The sequence below is a fragment of the Cyprinodon tularosa genome, unplaced genomic scaffold (genome assembly GCF_016077235.1).
Source record: "Cyprinodon tularosa strain WSP-4 unplaced genomic scaffold, ASM1607723v1 ctg94, whole genome shotgun sequence".
Lineage (NCBI taxonomy): Eukaryota > Metazoa > Chordata > Actinopteri > Cyprinodontiformes > Cyprinodontidae > Cyprinodon > Cyprinodon tularosa.
In genome coordinates this window covers 1,814,165-1,837,829 of record NW_024039718.1, presented here as the reverse complement: position 1 = coordinate 1,837,829, position 23,665 = coordinate 1,814,165, and the positions used below count along the sequence as shown (strand labels likewise).

The window sequence follows — 23,665 nt, the reverse complement described above, 5'->3', positions numbered from 1 at the left end:
GGGTATCTGTATGTTGGATGAGGGGAAGGTTTAAATCCAAACAGAATTAATAGGTTAACAGAATTCTTCTCATACCCATACTGTTGAATGCAACCTTTTACTTATTCAGACATATCTTTTTCATGATGAATATCAAACAAAAGATCTGTATTCCGAGGGTTAGCCATCTCTTGCACAGAGCCAACATTTAATGCACAAATCTTGTTTCTTTTGGAACAGAATAATAGTGAATGCTTCTAAAGCTTGGCCAATGTCGCAGGGCCCTTCTACTCCACAGGGATGTTCTTTTCATAAAGCAGCACCACTGTCTGAAAACACATTACATTCTCAAGTTTAAAGTAGCTTTCATATTTTTTTTTCTTTTTTCAGTTTCCTTTCAATATTTTTTTTTCTTTTTTTTTTTCTTTTCTTACTTTCAGTTCACACAAAGCAAACGCAGGTTTTTGCCACTTTAGTTTAGAAAATCAAGAAAAGCTTTTCAACAGTAGAGACGAATTCTTGTTTTCTTTTTATTTTTCTGTTTCACAACTTCTTCAAAAAGGACAGAGTTGTCATTTGTTACTGTTTGATCAGGCTCATATTCTGTAGTAGCAAGACAAGCTTTCCATCTCCAGCTCATTGTTTAGACTAGACTAGACTTGATCCAGTTAAAGATTGCAAAAGTCAGTAGATTAATTATAATGTCAATTCAGTGAGAGCTAGCTCAATTTACACACACACACACACTCACATATATATATATATATGTATATATATATATATATATATATATATATATATATATATATATATATATATATATATACATATTAGGGCTGCAACAACGAATCGATAAAATCGATAAAAATCCACTTTTAAAAGCGTTGGCAACGGATTTCATCATCGATTAGTTGTGTCGCGCGATTAATGCGTCATCCGCCGCCGCTGTCATCACATCCACTTGACTGAAGCGGGAGAAGAAGAAAAAATACGGCAGAGCGAGCCAGCGCCGCAGGTGCGACTTTTCAGACCCCTCCAGCGACTATTTTTCAAAAAAGCGACTAGCGACAAATCTGGCGACTTTTTACGGTGTCAATGGCGGCTTTTGGAGACTCTTACGTGAAAGCATGTATCATTCCTACTCCGTGGGGCGCCTCCCCCCGCTCCCGCAGGAGTCCCTCTCAGTGCTTCAGTCAGAGCTGCAGGATGTTTACCCTCAGCGTCCAGACTGCAAATGAAGCGCGCATGCACCGGGATTGACGGCGCAAATTGATCACAATAATTAAAATAGCCTGCGCTTTGTAAAGTGAAAAAAGTCGTAACATGCAACTTTTGTAAAAACAAATTAACATGGCACGGAACCACCATGTTTGTTTCGTTTTAAAGTGGGGAAACGTAACCTTAGTATCTCAGGTAGCTCATCTGATGCTTTCCTTACCGTGTTAGTAGGTTACAGACAGTGATAAGGTTGGCTACTTATTTTACTTTTAATTTCATTTGAATTAGCTTAAGCAGCGTTTACATTTACTTTATAAATAAATTAACTTGCAAATTATGAGGGCAAGGCTTTTAAAGTTTAAATCTTCTGGCAAAAATAAAGTAAAGATCCTGCAATTTATGGAAGTAAAGCAGAATAAAATCCAGCAAGATCAGTAATATGTCAATTAATTATATGCCACATTCCCATGTAAATATCTGTCTTTGGAGGATGTGTTTTTTAGCACCCCTAGTTCTCTCATTTTTATTCCAAATACAATTTATAATTTGAATCACAGGGCTATTTTTATCTCTATGGTTCAGTATTTTCTCAAGTAGCAACTTTAACTGCTATACTTTCCTGTCTTAAAAGGCAGAACTCTTCTAGTAAAAAAAACCTCATTTGTTGAAATGGGGGGACCTATTGTTTGAAATGAGTGCCTTTTTTTTTTTAAATGAGTGGCTGGAATAATGACTGGATGAAAAGCCACAGGATTCTAATAGTATTCTGAGATGGTCTTGGAACCAGCGTGGTGACGCGGGAGAACCCTTGCGCGTGACGAAGTGGCTTTGAAATGAGGGAAAAACTTTTGGCGCTTTTGAACAGATTAAACATGGTGATAAACGGGCAAAAGGGGCCATCTGTACGTAAGATAGAAATAAAACAAGGGCCTTTCCTTTAGAATGATTCAAGATATTTGTAAGATCGATGTGGAAACGAAGATCCGAAAGAGACAAATGTCGGGAAGGATCGAAACGACAATTAGTTGAAGTGAAGCTAAACCTGATTTATGTAAAAACCGGAGGAAGTAAGTACGAACGAAGAGAGTGGGTTAGTTAAGGATGAGTTCTTCTAGCGGAGGAACGGGGTCGGAAGGAGATCAGCAGAAGGACGAAGATGTGGAAGGTCTGAAATTTAAAGCGAGAAAGAGCATCAGCAGCATGGTTAGAAAGACCAGGAACGTGTCGAGCAGAGATGATGGAGTTGTAAGAGACTGCTTGCCAAGTTATGCCTCTAATGAATGGCATGAGAGATTGAGAGGAGGAGCGACCTTAGAGATGGCTTCAACGACTGCCATGTTGTCGCAGAAGCGGATTTGCGCATTCTCCTCCAAAGCGGGCCCCACAGACGGCAAACAGACGGCCCCACAGAACCAGCAAACACCTGTCCTGAAAGAAACCCCCCAAAACCTACGGATGGGGCAGCATCCGTGAAAAATTGGAGCGTGTCAGCGTTTGAATGATGTCATCGAAAATTATTTGCCCTTCCATTTACAAGAAGTCTAGCCCAGGAGGAAGGATCAGAACGGCAACCTTCGTCCAGAGAAACCTAATCTAAGAGAGAGGGAACAGAGTTAGCTAGGTCAAGCAGTCGGGAAATGAAGGAACAACCATGATGCGCACAGCAAAATTAAGGTGACCAAGCAAAGAAGCAACTGACGTTTGGAAATAATTGATGCAGAGCTATAAGACTGAGAAATCTCACGAATCTGAGACAGCTTGTCTGCGGGCAGGGATGCCATCATGGCCACTGAATCGAGAGCTATGCCTAGAAACACAATTTAGTAACAGGGCCGATGGTTTTTCTTCGGACAGGGGAACACCAAGTGGTTAAGAGCTTTTAGTTTAAGGAGTGACGAACTGGGCTGATGGAGGGAGGATCTATGCGTAGGAAACCATCCTGAGATGAAGAACGCATGGCAAATGAGTAACATTAAGGAGAATCCAACACAGAGCTTCTGAGATTTGTCAAACAGACAAGGACTGCTCCTGCAGCGGAAGGTGAGACGGACAGCAAAGTAGAACAGAGACTTCCATTTAGCTCCGAACAGGTGCCATTGAGAAGGGTGGATGAAAATAATTTTGTCTGCTTTGGCCAGCCAGGCCCCTTGAAATAATTTCTAAGAGCATTGAAGGATCATTAAAAAGCATTAAATTAGAGTTACTTATTTCAGTTGCAGGTGAGCATTTTTAACTAAATTGTACATCATGGACATTTGTCTGGCAGTGCTACTTAGTGTCAGCTATTTATTTAGAATATCTAAAATTGTCCATCGTTAGATCTACAAAGCTTATGGAGACATACCACCAAAGGCCCCAAACATTTGAAAACATGTACACCTCACAGTTTAACAAATAAATGCTAGTTTGAGTTTGTTTACTGATAAGTAGCATCAGCATGGTGGGGCCAGCCTCATGATTCTCTTTAGCAGAATAAGGAAGTTGGTCAAAGTATGTGGAAAAGTGGATGGAGATAAATATTAATTTTTTACTTTTTTTTTGTTAGGAGCAGGGGTCTTCAGTGTTCCTTAGTCTGGAGAACAGACTGTATTAACATTTTTAACATCAGACTGAGGTGTACTGACAAAGGTATTAACAGGTATTAAAGTGAGACAACGATTTAACCTTTCAAGCTCAAATGATTTTTCATTCTGCTGAAAATATTTATATCTATATAAATAAATCAAGAATAACTTTACAGATATCAGATCTTTATGTAAATGTTTGGTACTTGTTTAAAGGTCATGTGAATAGTGCTAAATTATTTTAACATTAATCCCTATATGACTGTATTTGTAAGTAAACAATAAGATAACTGATGCTTTTCTGTGTGGTCGTCCTTAGGTGGAGGGAGCAGCATTTACAGGTTCCTTTTTATGGAAGTCTCGTAGTCTTGGTATCTGGAGTCGTCCCAGAGGAGAAAATATGCTGGACAGCGGAGCCCCTTTCTATGATACCTACAAGACCCTGGATGGAAAATACATGGCTGTGGGTGCCATAGAACCAGAGTTCCATGATCAGCTGCTTAAAGGTTTGTTCAAACATTTCAATTTGATTTATTCTACAGTAAAGATAAAAAAGATGAAATAATTGCTGCTCTGCTGCATTAAAGCTGTAGATGGTCTTTAAGCTTGTTTTTTTTGGAATATTAACTGATAAAATACATTTTAATGACAATGAAAAATCAACATGCAGTGTTTTTACTGTATTTGTGACTCTGCTATGCAGAATATCCACTTGTCTTGTAATTTTGAGAATGCACCGCAGGTCTTCAGTAGGAATGAGTTCTTTAGAGTTTCCTAGGCAACAGGTTTAAAATGTCTTTTGTTATTTCCTGCTGACTTTGTCATTTAAGGCATAGGACCTCTATGATGTTTGAGTATACACACATCATCAGCAAATTGTTTCAGTAGTGTGGTCATTTTTTATTGGTGTTTAAAGGATATAACGAACAGAATTACTATTTATTATAAACCAGAACAGCAGTGTTATTATGGAATATTATATATATATTATTATATATTTTTCTTGGTGTTCTTGAGATGGTCTGTCAATCTGCTGTCAATCTGAATCTTCTCTTTGAGATGAGAAGTAGCTCCATACATGTACTGTCTAGACAGTTTAAACAGCTTTCTTAGGAGAAAGGCTCACTCAAAGCTCATGACCTTATTATGATTCATTCTGTTCCCTTAAAACATTTTTTATATGTTTATCTGTTTTTATTGTTTCTGTTTATGAGAAAAATCAAACTGGAATGTTTTGTATTGATTCTAAATCATCACTCATTACCTGATATCAATATAAATTAACATAATTTATTCTAGTTTATTTTGTAATATTTGGGAATTATATATTTTTTTTTATTTGAAGCTTTTTAATCTAAAAAATGTGTGTAATTTTGTCCATCCTTTTACTTTTTTGCTAAGTTTCACTTTTCCTTGAAGTTGACTTGAAAAGAAGTTACTTCTTTCATGCCTTTCTTGTTACCATGTTACTGCACAAAGATTCTTATCTTAGTGTGTTTGGGGATTCTTTTTTACCCACCTGCTGCCTGCGGTGATGAGCAAGCTCTGAACTGCTGAAAGAATTATCCTCTAACACACAGAAGGTGATCACACTGACACTTGCTTTACACTCTTGGATTTCCCAATGCTCTTTTATCAGACACAGTGCTCCATACCTCTTTCATAATTCGAATTCTATTTTATTGCCTGCTTTCATGGCAGTATCTTCTCACATTTGATCCAAAGTGTTGATGGCTTTACACCTTTCTTTGCAAAAAACCATTGTTTACAGTTGGTATATTTTTTGCCCATGTTTATTAAAATAAGTAGTGTTGGCTACATTCTTTGACATCATCTCTTGTGATTATGATACAGTAATAATGCAATTATGTAGTGACCTTATTATTATGGAACAAAAATTAAGATGTGAAAAGGTCAAGCTTTTTAGTAAGATTATTGACTGACAAATACACAATAATCTAATAGAAGTGTATTTCGTGTACCTCCTAAAGGCTTTGATTAAGACTAAGGCTGTGATCTTCTAAAGGTTGCTTGTATATAAATGCATGCAAATTTGATAGATTCTGCAAAGCTGATCTACGAACCAGTTGCAAAGTGGATTCCATGTCTAAAATAAAATTAGCAGAAGGCACAAACTTTTTATTCTGTCGGCTATAATATGCAGAACATACACTCACGGGCCACTTTATTAGGTACACCTGTCCAACTGCTCGTTAACACTTAATTTCTAAGCAGCCAATCACATGGCGGCAACTCAGTGCATTTAGGCATGTAGACATGGTCAAGACAATCTCCTGCAGTTCAAACCGAGCATCGGTATGGGGAAGAAAGGTGATTTGAGTGACTTTGAACGTGGCATGATTGTTGGTGCCAGAACGGCTGGTCTGAGTATTTTAGAAACTGCTGATCTACTGGGATTTTCACGCACAACCATCTTTAGGGTTTACAGAGAATGGTCCGAAAAAGAAAAAACATCCAGTGCGCGGCAGTTCTGTGGGCGGAAATGCCTTGTTGATGCCAGAGGTCAGAGGAGAATGGCCAGACTGGTTCGAGCTGATAGAAGGGCAACAGTGACTCAAATAACCACCCGTTACAACCAAGGTGGGCAGAAGAGCATCTCTGAATGCACAGTCGAACTTTGAGGCAGATGGGCAACAGCAGCAGAAGACCACACTGAGTGCCACTCCTTTCAGCTAAGAACAGGAAACTGAGGCTACAATTTGCACAAGCTCATCGAAATTGGACAATTGTGGTGGAACGGGAGATTCGCATCATGGATGTGCAGCCGACAAATCTGCGGCAACTGTGTGATGCCATCATGTCAATATGGACCAAACTCCCTGAGGAATGCTTTCAGCACCTTGTTGAATCTATGCCACGAAGAATTGAGGCAGTTCTGAAGGCAAAAGGGGGTCCAACCCGTTACTAGCATGGGGTACCTAATAAAGTGGCCGGTGAGTGTATGTTGATCAACATAACATGCAAAATACTGGGAATAATTGTAGTTCCTGATAGACCTGCAAAGCGATTGTTCAAATCTGAAATAGACTGGATGCTATTTTTTGTCCATAATTTGACCATCTAAAAGTCACATGTAAACCCATTCTCAAAAATGTCTGCGCCCATTGTAGCATAATGGTTTAATGACACAGTGCCACAAGCACAGTGGCCTTCATCAGTGATAAGTAATGGCAGAATCCTGAAAAATCCAGAATAAAAACCGGCTCCAGAGTTTTTAACCTCATAGTGTAATAATGACCCAAAATACAGAGACAAGAGCCTAAAGGAGTGGCTTCAGAACCACTCTATTAATGTCCAGACTTGAATCTGATTGAATATATCTAAAGAGAGAACATGGCTGTGAATAGACCTATTTAATCCAACCTGATTGAGCTTGAGCTGATAAATGGGTGAATATTTTACTGCGAAAATAGGTGTGCTAAGCTTGTGGCATCACATTGGAAAAGACTTGATGAAGTAATTGCTGCTAAAAAAGGATCAAGAACGTGTTAAGTAAAAGCTGTGAATAGGTCAGTAAATCAAATTTTCTAAACTTGCAAGAATCTCAAAAAGCATATAACATTGATATAATGTAGTTTTGTGTGTATAATTTTATGAAAAGAGATTAATACCATTTATATAGCACCAGGATACTGCTAAAAGTGCACACACAATAAATAGTCCGCTTTACTAAATACCAGCAGCTTTATTTCATACTAACACTCATAAACTACTCTTCACACAAATGTTTAATGTGTTACATGCCCACATGTAGTGGGTAGCCCTTCAAAGTGACAAAAGTAGACATTAGCAAGTAGAAACAGGTCTATTTCTACTTCTATTTGATTCACTTTGTGTCATTCTTTTTCTTGCTTCACAAAGGTAGGCAGCATAAGCGTCGTTAGACCTATTTAAGGGTGGCTTCAGCCACCCTTTCTTTGGCATTAGCCACCCTATAATTATTTTGCGATTTTAAAAAATATATTTTTTTTTTCTGTATTTATTTTTTCCTCATATTTTCCCAAAACAAATGCAGTAAAGCACCGAATAAAAGCCATAAAGAAGACAAGTTAATCTGAACAATCATAGGCGTAACTTCCTTAAGAACTGGTGTGGACATGTCCCCACCAATATTTTGTACACGTATTTTGCTTTCGGTGCTGTGTATATCTGATTAAAACCCCATTCATGCCGCTCCTCAGAAAGAAAATAAAAAAAGATCTCCCCGCTGCTCACCATCCACAAACCCCGACAAAAAAACTCAGAAAAAAGAATCTGTTGCCTCTCGCTTTCTCCCCATCACCCCCCTCCGCCCTCTCCCCATAACATTTGAATTGAAGATATCCGCGGGTGACGGGTCGGGTTCGGTAGTCATCCTAACGGGTTCGGGCGGGTGCGGGTTGGTAAAACTCGACCCATGCAGGTCTCTAAGCTACACTACATTCAGTATCGTTGCCATAGAAACAGACAACAGCGCCAATATATCAGAATTATACTAAAACACACGCAAATAATTTCCCACATAAAAAACAGGACTTTCAGTCCATTACAGTTTTCCGTTTTTAGAGGGTTGTTTATTTTGCGTTTATTAAGTGATGGCTGTGGTATATTAGCTTTCACTGCTATAAGCTTTCGCAGCAGTGATTGATAAATTTAAACACCTGCTCTACTGATGGTCTATCGGAGTTGGTGTTTAGGTTGAACATAAAGAACACCTTTTATTTGAAGCTTCTTGTAGCTACTGTTTTAATCCCGGCTTTACTTAAAACTTTTTCCTGACTTTGATAGTGTTGCCATTCAGTAGCAAGCACTGCGCCCCTTTTTCTTTTATATGTACACGTACATTTAAGATTTAGCGTGTTAAGTTGACAACTCATGAGCAAGCTGCTTTTTGCAATCTAGCAGGAAGGTAAGGATAGGATCTTGCAGGTGTGACGTCACTCTGCAGGGGGTCCAAAGATAAAAGATTTAAACAATTTTGGAATTGGAATTTCAGATTTAAGGGAGTTAGAAAGTTCACTTAGTAAAAGTGCAAATAATAAATCTGATTACCGATTACTTTTAAGCTGGTTGAACATACTGCGACAGACTGGTGACCTGTCCAGGGTGATCCCACCTCTCACCCAGAACGTGGCTAGAGATATGCACCAGCACCTCCTGATCCCACTGAGGGATAAGGTTAAAGAAAATGGATGGTTGAACATAGTCCGCTCTCCCAGATTCTATCAAATCAGTATTGATACCCTCAGGGGCGGATTTAGGAAATTTGGGGCCCTAGGCAAAGACAGGCAGGGGGCCCCCTGAGAAGAAAACCCATAAAACAGACCCATTCTACAGATAGAGAAATGTTAATAGAATAGACATCCATTATCTGTTCTAGGTTTTGTCCCTCTCTTCTTGTCCCTTTTTTCTCTCTATTTATCAGCGTTCTGATGGCATTTTAGCCAAAGGATTTTTATCAAAAACATAATTAATGTGCACAAATAAGGATTAGTTGTATTAACCATACATGGAAACAGAGTTTTATGGGGCCCCCAGAACTTGGGGCCCTGGGCAACTGCCTAGTATTGCCTAATGGTAAATCCCCCCCTGGATACCCTGCTAGTGGATGTTCTTGACAGAAAGACGGAGTTGCTTAATCATATTCTGCTTAAGGTCCCATAAGATCTTGTCCGAGTCCTGGTTTAAAAGTAAATTAATTTTAAAAAGTGACCCAAAATTGACTGTCAATAAATGTTCTACAAAATTGATATATTTATTTGATTTGTACTGTCTGTTTAGATTTATGTGATATTTTTTGCACAAAATATATAAGTGAATATTGTAACAGTTATGTTTTCAACTGTAAGCATTAAATTGATAAATGTTATTCGCATTTTTTTGGCTTTATCCTTTCCAACAAAAAAAAAAAGGCGTCGCGCAGGTAGCTCCCTTTCCTTATGAGCCGTCCCCACCAACTTTCAACACAAAGTTACACCCTTGTCTTAGACAACGCCTTAGCAGGTGCACTGAAAAAATTCGGCGCGCGCTATGCTTCTAGGGGCTGAGCCACCCTTGTGTCTTAAACCTAGAGACGCCCCTGGTAGGCAGCAGCTTGACAAAGTATGATAGTAATTATTTTACATCCACGTAGTGTGCAGTTCTTCATATATACACACACACGCATCAATTTAAAACAGATGGTATCGGCATCGACCAATGCTGCACAGCCAGGTATCGTGTATTGAGGCCAAAAAATGGCATCGGCGCAACACTAATAAAAAGCAAACAGCAAGCACAGAAAAGGAGCATGCAATTATGGTTGTGATATATTTGGGACCTAATAGTATTAAATCTGCACTCATAAAACATCCAAAATGTGCATGGAGAGTAGTTTACATACTTGTTTTAAATAAAACTGCTCATATGAGTATTTATTACACATGTGGTATTTTGGCAGAATTTTCCGTAAAATGCTGGCAATACTTTCTAGATGCACCTTATGGAAAGTATATTATAAATAAGATTGTTACTAATATTGTCCTTTTTTTATTATAATTCTCATCACTGCATCCAACTCTGTTGCTTCATATGTTATTTTACTGCCACTCTGCTCTCTCAAACTTCCATCAGGATGTGCAATTTCCTCTTTAAAGGTTTTGCTTTGAACCAGTTTTGCACCTGCTAGCAACTAAAGCGATCTTAGTAGATAACCTTCAAAAAGTCTACTGATTGCATATGCAATTTCTTTTGTTTGCACAACCAAACCAACAGCCTCTATCTGGGTTTTTACGAGTTGCCACATTTTCTTTGATGTTTTTACTGTTTAAAACTTCCTGACCTTGTTAGAGTGAACACCATAGTTAGATCATAACAGCTGTCTGAAAGAAGATCTTATAAGTCTTGTAATGGATTTAAAAAGATCACAAAAGAACAAAAACAAATGATGCATTGCTCTTTCCAGAGAATGGTTAAAAGTCGAGAATTTTCAAAGCGAATGCCAACATGCCCAAGCATGAAAGCGGACTGTAAAATACAGGGGTAGAAGATGTATTAAGAAAGAGTATGAAAAAGTTTGTATCCCTTTTTACTCATGACTATCTTTCGTTTATTTTTTGTGAAGCATAGAGCTGGAAGAGGATGTGTTTATGGTTTATAATCCAGATTGGAACAGTAGAAAATCTGCCATGCTTTATGCACTTTTGAGGTATATTTGGTAATTAAAAAACTGCAAATACACGTTACAAAAAGTACAAAATATAAGTGTCTTATCAGTGAATTTGATTGATAAGTCTGAAAGAAAGTAAATGGTAATGCATTGCAAAGGTCCCTCAGATTGATTTGACATAACTTTGCTGTTGGATTTTTGTTTCTTTTGTTTATGGAGTTAAATCAGTTTTTCTATTTTGTTTTGTATATTTTTTTATCTTCCCTCAGGCTTAGAATTAGACCCTGAAGAGTTGCCTCCTCAGATGAGCTTTAACGACTGGCCGAAGCTCAGGCATCTCTTCACAGAGCGCTTCGCTTCAAAGACCCAGGCGGACTGGTCGAGGATTTTTGATGGAACCGATGCGTGCGTTACGCCCGTGTTGTCTTTCGACCAGGTGAGCTCTCACCCTCACAACCGAGAGAGAGGCTCTTTCATGAAGGACTCCAGCGGGGAAGAGTTCCCCCGGCCAGCTCCGGTTCTGTCTCGGACTCCTGCTGAGCCCTGTCTCGCTTCCAACCCAGAAGTTGGAGAACACACAGTTGATGTCTTGTTGGAATACGGCTATACTTCAGCAGAGATTGATAAGATGTTAGCTGCCGGCATTGTGCAGTGTAATGCTGTCAAAGCAAAGCTGTAAAAAAATAAATTTTTGCTCTCTGATGAGCAGACTGAAAAAAGCTTTTACAGATTGCAGTAAAAAATAAATAAATCTGTGTTTGAGACCAGCTAAATTTAAAAAGGGGATGTTGTGTGGTTTATCTTGACTTGATAGTGTTGAGAGAATTCTTTGCTCCCACAGGGTACGCAGATATCTTTTAGGTTCTACAGTTGATCATGAATACTTTATGCAACAGCTATACCTAACTCTTTATTGCATCTCCTGCCTTCTGAATGAGTCAGTCTTAAAGCCTGGTAGAAAGCACAACCTCCACTGAAATCCAACCATGGTGATGGGTGATATATTACCTAGCTCAGGGTCAAAACATGACAAAATAGATTTGTGGGCCCAGCCTGAAAGAGTGCAGAGCAGCGACAGTACAAATAAATAGAAACATTTTTTTTTTTTTTTTATCTCTCTGAGGTTATAGGTTTTTCATCCTAAAGTCTGATGTCTCTGTGCCTTGTGCAGTAAGTCTGGGTTTCAGATGTGTTGCAGATTTAATGTCTTTTTAAAACCAATTCAGATACAGCAGCTGTGAAATAGGGTCCATATTACAGCATTTTTTGCTGTCATTTGGATGATTCATCCCATTAAAGGAGCTACTGTTGTATTTTTCTGATCTGTACACAAAATGTAGCATCAGCTGTAGCATCTGTTATGACTAATAAACCTTTCTAGGAAATATTTTGATTATTTGTTTTACTTGTATACATTAGAGTTTCTTTTCATAGGTTTATTTGAACCTTATAATGACTAAATATGACTTGACATACATAATAAAAACTGATAATATGTTTCATTCCATTTCATTAAAGGTTTAAATTGTCCTCTTTTATGCACATTTATCATCCAGTGTCATTTGGATTCAAACTTAATTGATTATTAATTGTTAGTTTAGAAAGTTCTGTTATTTAGATTGTATATTCTGCATCACTCATGTTTGCCAAACAATCATTTGTTTCCAATGATTGACTGTTATTATGATTGCTTGATTTAATGATTCTCACTAAAACTAAAGCTTAGATGCAAAAAATCTACTTTTTATTTATTATTCAAGACCAGAAATTAAAGATCATATAATGAAAAGAAAACAAGAAATGGCAAATAAAGATCTATAATGTGAATAAAATGTGAGAATGCACTTTTTTCTAAATGGTTATTAACAAAATATAACAGAATACTATGATTTACTGTTTGTATCGATGTGAACCCGAGCATCTGTTTGGGTTTGGAGTAGCGTTGTATATGTTTTTTAACTTAGGTGCTAAAAGGCCTTCTGTTAGAAATTATTCAACACAAAATGAAACCATGTTGGTTGCACTGTTTGATCAGAGCTAAGCAGCTGGGATGAAGAAACACTTAAGAAAGATGTTTCTATGGGCAATAATGGGGTATGAGTGATTAACATTATGACAGCAGTAACTTCCAGATGCTTTGGTCTAATGCACATTTTCACTGTTTCAGAATTGGAAAAAAACAAAACACCTTCTACTGACCCACAATGGGGAAATTCAAATGTGTAACAGCGACAGCCAACAGTTGAGAGTTAATCCAAGCAGTTGTGAAAAAGGTGGGAAATGAACATTTTGTGTGAAGTATTTTGAAGCAATGAATGAAATTTTAATAATTTAAACTTCAGTATGCAAACTTCTGTAATGACTCAGAACAGAGGGACCCAGTATTCATTCAAGACAGACAGTGGGATAACTTAAAGCATTTATTTAAAAACAGGTTGCAAATCTGCAGTAGCAGCAGCTAGGGCGTATAAGACAGGAACGTCTACAGGAGAGAAACAACATGTTAGTGACCACAATAATACTGATGGAGGATGATTATGAACGTGCAAGTAACTAACCTAGTTTGACAGTTCAGTCCATGTCCAGAGAACAAGGATGATTCCAGCCAGTCGACTGACAAGACGCAGCAGATGCTGCACGAGAGTTCCAGATGCGGAAGCATAGAATGCTGCAGAACGAACAGGAGATCAGATCCGAGCTGACGAAGGAAGGCAGGATATTTCACAGGGTGAAGTCAAGAGGCAGATCAAGGTTCAGTCCACAGAAGAATAAAACAGGAGTCCAAAGACAGGCCAGGCAAACAGATCAGAAAGGGACAGGCAGGATCAAAAGTCAGAATACAGAAACAGGTCAGGATCAGGCAAACACAATAATATTAGTAATGCTAGAAAAACTCTTTACATCAAAGGCTCAAGAATAATCTGGCACTGATTGCTGGGACCAGGTAGTTTAAATAGTAGCAGGTGGATCAGATGAACAGTGATGAGGAACAGGGCAGAGCTAGACAGGTGAATGAAATGAGAAATCAAGCCAGTCATCAGCATGAAAATCATAACAAAAACTAGAAAGACGTACACCTTGGATAACGGTAGGTTTGGTTCAGTCAACATTTCAGGAAATATTTGAATGTATTACCTGCATATAACCAAGCTGATTTATATAGGACCTTAAAAAAACATATAGCATTTTCTATTTATAGAAAGTCTAACCTTTTAGGATCCATTATCTAAGTGAGCCACTGCATCAGTCAGATGTCTCTAAAAACTGCATTACTCATGTAATAGTTATTCAATAAACAGTGGTTTAGAGAATAAATATGGTATATCCTGGTATAATTTCACTACTTTATCCTCTTAAGTGAATTGTATATAATTCTGTGAAAAAACCTGCTTATTTTGTCGCTTCCACAGATTTTTAAGATTTTCCTGCCAAATGTTTGTTACGGATCAGCTCAGCGGTGCACAGTATGTGTGCCTAAAAGATGGTATGATGTAGCAGGGGTATTAAACTTAACAGCTGTTGAATTATTTGCCCAAAAATCTAAAATATGAGATTGACCCAGGCATGACCTTTTTGAATACTGCTGATAAACAAGTGCAAAAACCGTTCAGGAATAGAGTGAGGGACATTTCATGTTTTTGGTTTCATCTAATGATAGCTGGTTGGTAGAAAGCAGCCAACCGGCAGACTGTCAGAGGTCAAATTATGGCTGTCGGGCAGTTTTATTGTCTGCTGCTTATTTTTCAATGCATGCAAGTTTTTTAGTTTTTGTTTTTTGTTTTTTTTTTCTACAAAGATGAATAAAAGCTGTCATGTTAGCTTTAGAAAAATCTCAGTTATTTTCATGTTTTTAGAGATATTGTCAGGAAACAAAGATCCAACACAAAAGCTTGCGAAAGATAAAGAAGAAAAAGGAATGTGACTTAAGAGATTGCGACAGAAAAATCTGCCTTAAGGTTCAGGTATAAATACTTAGACAAGGTTAAAGAAGTAATATAAGCAAGAAATAATGATCAGATAAGGAATCATAAAGAATGAAGAATGAAGAAGGGAAAGTTCCACAATTATTTGTATATAAGGTTATACTTTTAAAGCTCCCATCAGAATTTAATAAACTACTGCAGGGTTTACGTCTAAGTTTTAATTTCAATTTATTTTGTTCTTAGCAGCTGACTAATTGTGTTTGTAATATCAACAAACTGCAGATCTGGAAAAGCAATCTATATGATGGTAAACAACACGGCTCTTAATGGGTTAAAAAAATGCACAGAGGATGATCTTTGAAATGGGTTTCAAGTCCTCACTCAGACATTGCAACACTATATTACTCTAAATTAAATTCAAGTGTGTAGAAATTACTTTTTAAAACAATTTGCTTGTTTTTTTTTCTCCTTATTGAGCTTTTCTGTTCCCTCGATTGATCGAAAGCAGCATTAGAAACTCCTTAGTTTAGAGTTTTTGCTTTGAGTTCTTAATGTCCAAATTTTATGCATGGCAAATATGTAGTTTCACATGCCGCTTCTTAGAGACTCACTTTACTCTTCCTCACCCTTTCTTTTGCTCTCCAGGGCAGTGGCTCAGCAGGATGGTGTGAGATGGGTTTGACCAATGGATTTAAGCTGATGGGTGACAGATAACCAGATACGGTCAGCTGCAGAAAAAAATTTGTTTAGCTGTAGGTGTCAGTGTGTCTCATGGTAAGCTTGATTCCCAGAGTCAATATCTTTATTCAAGAATGAAATATAATATGTAGCAATTGGTTTCTATGGCTTATAATCTTATTTGAAGCGAGTGGCAAAGTCACGTTTGTATAATGAAAGAGGATTATAGGAAAAGCCCATATACTGCTTTCCAGTTAAGGTCCTAAAGAAATATAAATGATCAACATTATAAAGCGCCCATGTTAATATATAGATATACATGATGTAAATGTATATTTTGCTCCCAGTATGAAGATTAGTGGGCATAGATTATAAAGCAGTGCCACTTTGGTCTGCTATGTTAACAGGACTCTTTTGTTCCAGCCTCTCTTGGATCCCTTTGCATGCTGTTAGCTTAAAAACATTAAACAGATTCGATCTAGTTAATAATTTTCGGTTTTGTTGGAGGTTATGTGAGAAAACATTGGGGGTTCCAGCTTTAATGATGCCTTTGATGCGAAACAAACTATTTGCTGGCACGACTTTACACTGATGCTATGGCTCGGCTGTGAGCTGAGGCTGCGAGCCTTATAAATAAAAAATAAAAAATGGTGTTAGTCTTTGTGTTTAAGGTGATGGCATCCCAAGGAAGGACATATATTAACGACAAGATCAAAATATTAAAAGGGTGTCATGTATCTAAAATTTCCCTCTTTTGACGTTTTCAGCAGTCGATCTGATAAGATGAACAAACGGTGGGGGGCAGGATACAGCCAGATAGGCAGACATATTTTTCTTCTGCAATATGTGAGGCTTCTGTTGCTGAGATGAAAAGGTTACATTTGTGTTTAGATAAGAAATGGAGTGATTAATAATGTCTGAGGAAAACTTGTGTTATTGCACAAGTCTGGATTTACAAACCAGACTTCTACTGAAGAAAAAAGCTAGATATTTTGTGCCTGGGTTCATTAAGAGCCAAGTTTTCAGGTTCTGGTGGTATTCCAACCATGATCATGGCGTACCTTGTGGCCATGGGCCATTCCTCACATTATCTGCCACCTTGTAATAAGGAGGAGAAAAAGTTTCCACCCGAGCAGCATCACCCAATAAAAGACTCCGTTATACATTACTACAATTATTTGCTTTTCTCTACCTTCCTGTCCTTGACTAAAAACATAGTTTCTTACAGACTCTGTTGTAACACCAGGGCAAAACATACGAGTTATGTGAGGAATTTCTTTCATGAATCACAACATCTAACTTGCATCATGTGGGATCAAACACAAAGGATTATGGTGTGTTTGCTGTGATAAATACTAAAGCATGAGATGGACCTTACACTGGGCCTCAGTTAAATGAGCACACAATAGCTGATTTTTTTTGTTTTCTTTTAGAGAGATCATTTTTTGATTTGCTTGCTTAAAGGTCAGCATGTGCAATCATCTCTGCGATGTTGACTGCTGCTTCATCATTGAAGCTTCCTTCAATTTTAAAGAAATCTGCTTATTTTACATGCATTATTTCAAAACAACATCTATTATGCATTTCACATTCTGGTGAATTAATTATTTTTCAATATGCAACAGAAACATGGATGAATTAAGAAGCAGCCTTCATGGAACGATTAAATTAAGTCATGTTGCTCGTTCTTCATGCTGCTTTATTTTTCCTGTCATTGGATGTCTAGCATTGTTAAATATAAATGGTTTTTCTATTTAGTTTTTAAATGATGTAATTAAAGCATTATGCAACACATAATGACATATAAAAATGCTTGGTGAAAGGTCTTTGAAATGCTTTGTCTTGGCAAGAAAATGTCTGCAATTACTGTTATTTTCATTTGTTCTTGTATTTTCTTTTAATTATGTCTCTTTCCACTTTTATTTATGCATCACCGGTAATGATTTGGTGTGGTTGTTATAGACTTTGGCAAACTATGTACTTATTTTTGTGTTTTCAACAAAAAGCCAAATTAGTGCAACACTATGCCTTTAATAATAGTTGTTACTGCAGATAACTTCAGTCTGTATTCAACAAGTGGTAACACATCTCTTTGAGTAAATATTGGCCTCACAAGTGCAGCTTTAATTCATTTTTACAAGTCTAAGAAATATTTGGCAATAAGAAGCCTCTTTGTTGTTTAGACTTTTTGCTCATAGAACACTTTACTCCATTGGTCTTAATGTTTGGGGAGTGCCATGTGAAAACTTTTACACAAATGGGTTGACTTGAGACCAATTAAGATCCCAACTATGCCACAAAATAAAAACAAAGTCAGGTGTTTACTTACCAAGCACAGAAATGACAACCAAACATGATGTCTGTTCTAATATTTCGCTAAAATCACGTGAAGTGACTTGTCATACAACTTGCGTGACACCTGGGGTGTCCAATGCTGCCCTGGTCACTTACTTAGCTTACTTAGATGTTTCAGACATTGTCTCTGGTTTAGAAGTGCCTTGGAGGAAGAAACAAATCTGTTTTAATTCAGGATATGGATCCAGATTTGGTCTTGGTTTAGTTCTTTGGCCCAAATTCCTGAAACGGCATGCATCAGAATCCTTTCAAGGTTTGAACTATCCCTGTTGCATGTGTATCTTCTTCATCTGGTTAAATTGTCTCTTTAAAGTGCCTTGAGATGACATGTGTTGTGAATTTGGACAATAAAAATAAACTGAATTGAATTGAGCCACATCTCTCCTTCAACTCTATCTCCCAACCATATGCATCCATACAGCTTTCTGTAAAAATGGCAGCTTGTTAAGCAATGGCTGCCTATTGGATGAATTTAAGGTAAGAAGTTTTTCATAACAATTTAAAATTCTTATTTTTGATCTTATGTGACATTTTAAAGGAGCAAAATGTTTTGGGCTTGAGGTTATCAGTTGCAACGTATAGATATAAACAATAACTGTGTACTAAAAAGTGGAATTTTGTGTCTCCAAATTGTTAAATGTGTAATATTGTCTTGTTTTTATTCTAAGTAAGTTTCTCACACTTGAATAGTCATTCCAGAAGGAGGAATACAAACACATTTGGTTCTACCAGATGCCAGCACATGAATGAGCATGTGGGAGCTATCAGTGGGCCCTAACATTTGACGCGGCTGTGTGTGCATGTCAGAGAAAGCAGGTGATATCTTGTGCCTTTCTAGTCTTTCATATGAAGACTTTCTAGCCTGCCTTCGGTATGTTTTTTCTTCAAGCAACTCTCTGACTGCTCCCTCCTCTCCTTCTCCGGATCTCTATCCCTCCCTCGGGGATCACACGCATCACTTGATTAGCTTTGAGGAGCCAGCCACTACAGAGGAACCCTTGTGATTCATTCACCGGTTGAAAGGTCTTTGCACTTTTCCCTGGAAATGTTGGAAAGACCTTTTTGTTATTTGCCACACACATTTATGTCAGAATCATGTGCTTCATATGATGACTTAAATATTAAAATGTAAAGCTTTAAATGACAGATATTAATGACTAAATGTTTTCATGAAGAGTAAATCGAAATAGCGATAGTATGGATTTTATTGCTGCAACTTTTTATTACCAATGTTTGTCATTAAAGGGATGTTTGTTAGGTGAAAATTCAATTTATTTTCTTCATGTATTGCAAATTTGCCCTTAATACACAGTTAATTTGACATTTTTGTGTTTCATTTTTCTGTGGGGACAGATGAATGTCTTTCCCTTTTATTTTAATTAATGATACAGGAATGATTAGTTAGATATTGTGACTTGTTAAACATTTTTATGAGCACCAGAGGATTAAAGTCAACGAGAAGCAAAGAGAGCTTTGTAAACACAGCAGCACTTTGAACCCAGCCATCATAAACAGTTAATATTGCTTGCACATTGTGTGACCTGGCTGGGGTTGTTTTGCATCTAACATACAGTAGAATAACTGAAAGATTTTCCAGTACTAGACATACATTGGAGTCCACTTCATACATGTTTTTTTTTAAATTTCCAGCACCATCAAAATCCACTCAAACCCATTTTTAAACAGTAATTAAACAGTTGTAATGTTACATCCAAACTTTCTCTGACTGAGAAAACTAATTTTTGCATTTTTTTTTTTTTACCGAAGAAGTAATCACACCCCTGTATGCTGCAACCCTTAAATAAAATTAAGTATGACCTGTTGTCTTTAGAATTCCCCAGACAAGTCAGGAATGAAGGAATAAAGTTGTAATTCAGTATTTAATGTTGGACATCTCAAGAATAACAGTTCAATCTATGATTACAGAAGCATCCTGGCTGGCCATTTTAACTTAAGGGGAGTATTATACATGCATAACTCTGAGCATAGATGTTCCAGCTATACTCAACAATAAACTATAAGCCTTTATGAATGCAATAGCGTGTAGAAGAAAGCTATTGTTGAAAGAAAGCCCTAAAAGGTACGGTATATTTGCAGTTCACTTTGCCGTTAGCTATGTAGAGGAAACACATGGGAAGGACAATCTCATCAGATGAGACAAAGACCTTTGGCCGGTGTGCCAAGCAGAATCTGTGGCACACCATTCCAGTAATTAAACATAAGGATCATGTTATGGGATTTTTTATTTTTTTTCTTCACCATGGACAGGGAGGCTACAGTGGGTTGAGAATAATGATTCATGAATCTTAGGACAAAAATGGAAGCAGATTTCTTTCCTTCACATAATTTTTGGATACTTCTTTTGGGTTTTCAAATTACTTCATAGTAAAATGCACTGAAGTTTCTTATTCCAATATAAAAAATATGAAGCCATATATTGTGGTTCCCAGAGAAAGGATGTCTTAACTACTAGAGCTCAAAAAGTTGCCTTAACTGGGTTTGTTTGAAATATTAGAACGTGGAATTCTCCTTGACTTTTTTCTTTCGATAAATTCAGGTAATTTCACCCAGGCCCTCTGGCTGCCAGAATATATCTGGCAAACATAAAATCTGGGTAGCAAAAAGTTTCAAGAAGTCTGAGAGATGATAGAGCTCAGTCACAGCTGAGAATTTAGCAACCAATTTTTGGATCAGGCTTTATTTGGATATAAAAAGATCAGCATAAATAACAGAGATGAAAAAAATGTCTGTGAATTTCTGACAGATGGAATCCCTAGAGCTCCATCAAAATATATGTTCTGTAATGTGTGTGTGTTAACCTTGAAATAGCTCTCTAATCTTCCCCCCGGGCTTTGTATTCTATGCAACATAAGCATTTGGCAAGTAAACCGAGTTTCTTTAAACTTTAACATCTGTTTGCTGTTACTTCATATGTCAAAAAAAAAAACATATTAACATCTCCTAGTTTGTAGGTTATTTGTTTGATTTCTCCCATTATAGGTGTTTCTTTTTTTAATTCTGTCTTGTGCTAAATGTAGGTGTTGGCACATCCATATAAAAAGTTTCTGGTCCATCTGTTGGTTAATATAAGCCTTCAATCAGTCAGTGCCTCTTGACACTGGTTTAGGATTTCATCAAACTAAAAGACAGCATAAATGGGGCTCACCTGCTGGCAGGTTTCAGGGAGTCAGAGAATTGAGGTTTTCCAGCCGTCAGAACATTTGTTAATGTCAGAGAGGACATCTGACATTGAAATACCCTGAGGAGAATACCGAAAAAAGAGAAATGAAAGAGTTTTTCTAGTAGGTTACTCTTGTCCCATAAAATACAACATCAGAAATCAGCAACTCTGTGTTACATTCTTCAGCCTAGACTTAGGATTTTTTTTGTATATACATACATTCAGTACATATACATACGTGTATATATATATATATATATATATATATATATATATATATATATATATATATATATATATATATATATATATATATATATATATAGATAGATAGATAGATAGATAGATAGATAGATAGATAGATAGATAGATAGATAGATAGATAGATAGATAGATAGATAGATAGATAGATAGATAGATAGATAGATAGATAGATAGATAGATAGATAGATATACACATTACTGTTTTGGTACAATAATAAAAAGTGCCCATAGATAAATATGATAAATATGATAAAAACGATCGTTTATCAGAACCTTCTGAGCTCAATGGCTCAGAAGGTTCCTACGGCACCTAGTGCAAACCAGCTAAAGTTGGGTTTTAATCAATCAGAGTAACAAATTAAGAAACTGCAGACTGTATGAGAAAGTATAACAGTTGAAGCTTTTACTCTCTTGCTGTTTCACTTTCAAAGAGGAAATCAGGAATCCAGACGAAGCTATTGTAATGTCCCACCTTAATACTAAAACGTGATTGGCCAACCCCGTTTGGGTTTGGTCTGGAGGGGTTAAAACAGAAGCCGGACAACATGACTTTTCACATTTTTATAAATACTCTGAGAATTCGGTTCTAGAAAAGGTTAGATGTTCTAAGCAGGACAAGATGAAGTTACTTCATTTACAACCTGAATGTCAGCAACACTCTTCAGTGTTGAAACTTTCCACTCCCACAAAATATTTGCAGCTGTGTTTCTCCTCACTTTGGCTCCTACTCCTGATAGTCATTTGTAAATTGATAAATCTCACTGGTCTTTATGTAAACACAGAAGTCATATACTGTAAGGTGTGAAAGATGGAAGAACCTTAAACATTAGCCATTTGATAAATTTGGTAAAAATTATAGATTTGCATTTTCACAAAAAAATATCTAACAGATAAATTAAAAACAACTATTTTCCCTTTTTAGCTTTTGTGTGACTAAATATGTGATTTGTTGTCTGCAGCTCTAGTTTTACTGGCTTTGGTTAGTTACAATGTAAAATCTTGTTTATGACCATAGCATAATAACAGTAAAATGCTCTATCAAGTGCATTGAAATAACTTTAAACCTTTTCAGTTATTAAGAAATAAAAACATTCCCAATAGATCAGGTAAAGCAGCAACTTCCTGGAAGACTGCATAATTTTTATAATCTTTAAAGTAGCATTCCCAGAGTTTCACTCTTTACTTATTTATGTTTTTTTTTACATTGCCCATTTCTTACATACAGTATGAGAGACGAAGGAATATTTGATTGGTATATCCAACAGATGGCCTCCTGATGTGCACCTTAGCTGAAGTTATTGCTAAAATAACAACAGTCTGAGGATTTTTTTAACCCTTGATAGTCAATAACTGCCCAGAATAATAAATTCACTGATCTCAGTTTGCTTTCACCTTTATCCGCCCACCTCCACAACACTGTCATTAAATACCTTCCAGGCTTTAAATTGCTTTTGTCTGACCGCAGATTCAGTACTGACTGAAGATCTCCTGCAGGAATAAGACAGCTCTTTTATTATTGGAGGTAGTCCTCCTTAATGTCACGTCTTCAACAGGCATTCGGATTTTTCACTTCCAGGCAAGCACCACAGTTCTGCTTTAAATGACATTTAATACTTTAAAGGGTAGAATTAATAAAGTAAATGCCATCAAGTAACTGTATATGTTACAGCATCTTCTTCTGTGACAAATAGATTATTTGTGTTACAGATTTTTTATTATTTCTTTTAACATGTTTTTCTGCTCCAAGAATCAGTTATTCTTCCTTTGATCTAATGAAGGCTAATTTGATTTGGTATCAGCATCTGCTTGATAAATGCAATTAAAAGTGTTTTCAAATACTTTATCAACAATCCGATTTGCATGACTACATCAGTTTACGGCTTTAATAAATGAGGCTTATCGAAGCCCCTAATCTGATGACAAATGACTTGATATTTAAAAATGGAAATGTAACTGCTTTGTTGTGGCTTTGATTTAATACACCATCGATGCATTGATCACATTAACAGCAGTTGCTCTAAAAGCCAATATGCAAGAAATCTTTCTCTCACTTTTAGACAGAGACAGATGTATCAGTTATTAATTTTCCATCTTAAAGATCTGTTGCAAACAAGTCTACAGTATTCTCTGCAGACATCTTTATTTGTATTAGTCAGAAAGAAGAAATGAACCAGGAGAGAAATGGAGGGATGATTTATTCCTTTCACTATTCTTTACTGCATGAATCCAAAGTGCGGTAAATAATCTAGCTTTGTTTTTAGATTGTGGCCTTTGCTTTTAGAATCACATCCATAATACGTCACTGTCTGCATTTTCTCACCTGAGAATCATATCAAAAATCAAATCCCCTCAGTCA

General features: G+C 36.8%; 1 protein-coding gene across 1 annotated transcript in view; it reads left to right on the top strand.

Moving 5' to 3' along the window:
* Positions 1 to 12,295, top strand: part of amacr (alpha-methylacyl-CoA racemase) — a 45,247-nt gene extending 32,952 nt beyond the window's left edge. Inside the window, exons 5-6 of the mRNA XM_038275096.1 lie at positions 4,081 to 4,267; positions 11,178 to 12,295. Coding sequence (XP_038131024.1) covers positions 4,081 to 4,267; positions 11,178 to 11,587 — 597 coding nt within the window. The 3' untranslated portion in view covers positions 11,588 to 12,295. The remainder of the gene's footprint in view (positions 1 to 4,080; positions 4,268 to 11,177) is intronic.
* Positions 12,296 to 23,665: the final 11,370 nt, after the last annotated feature.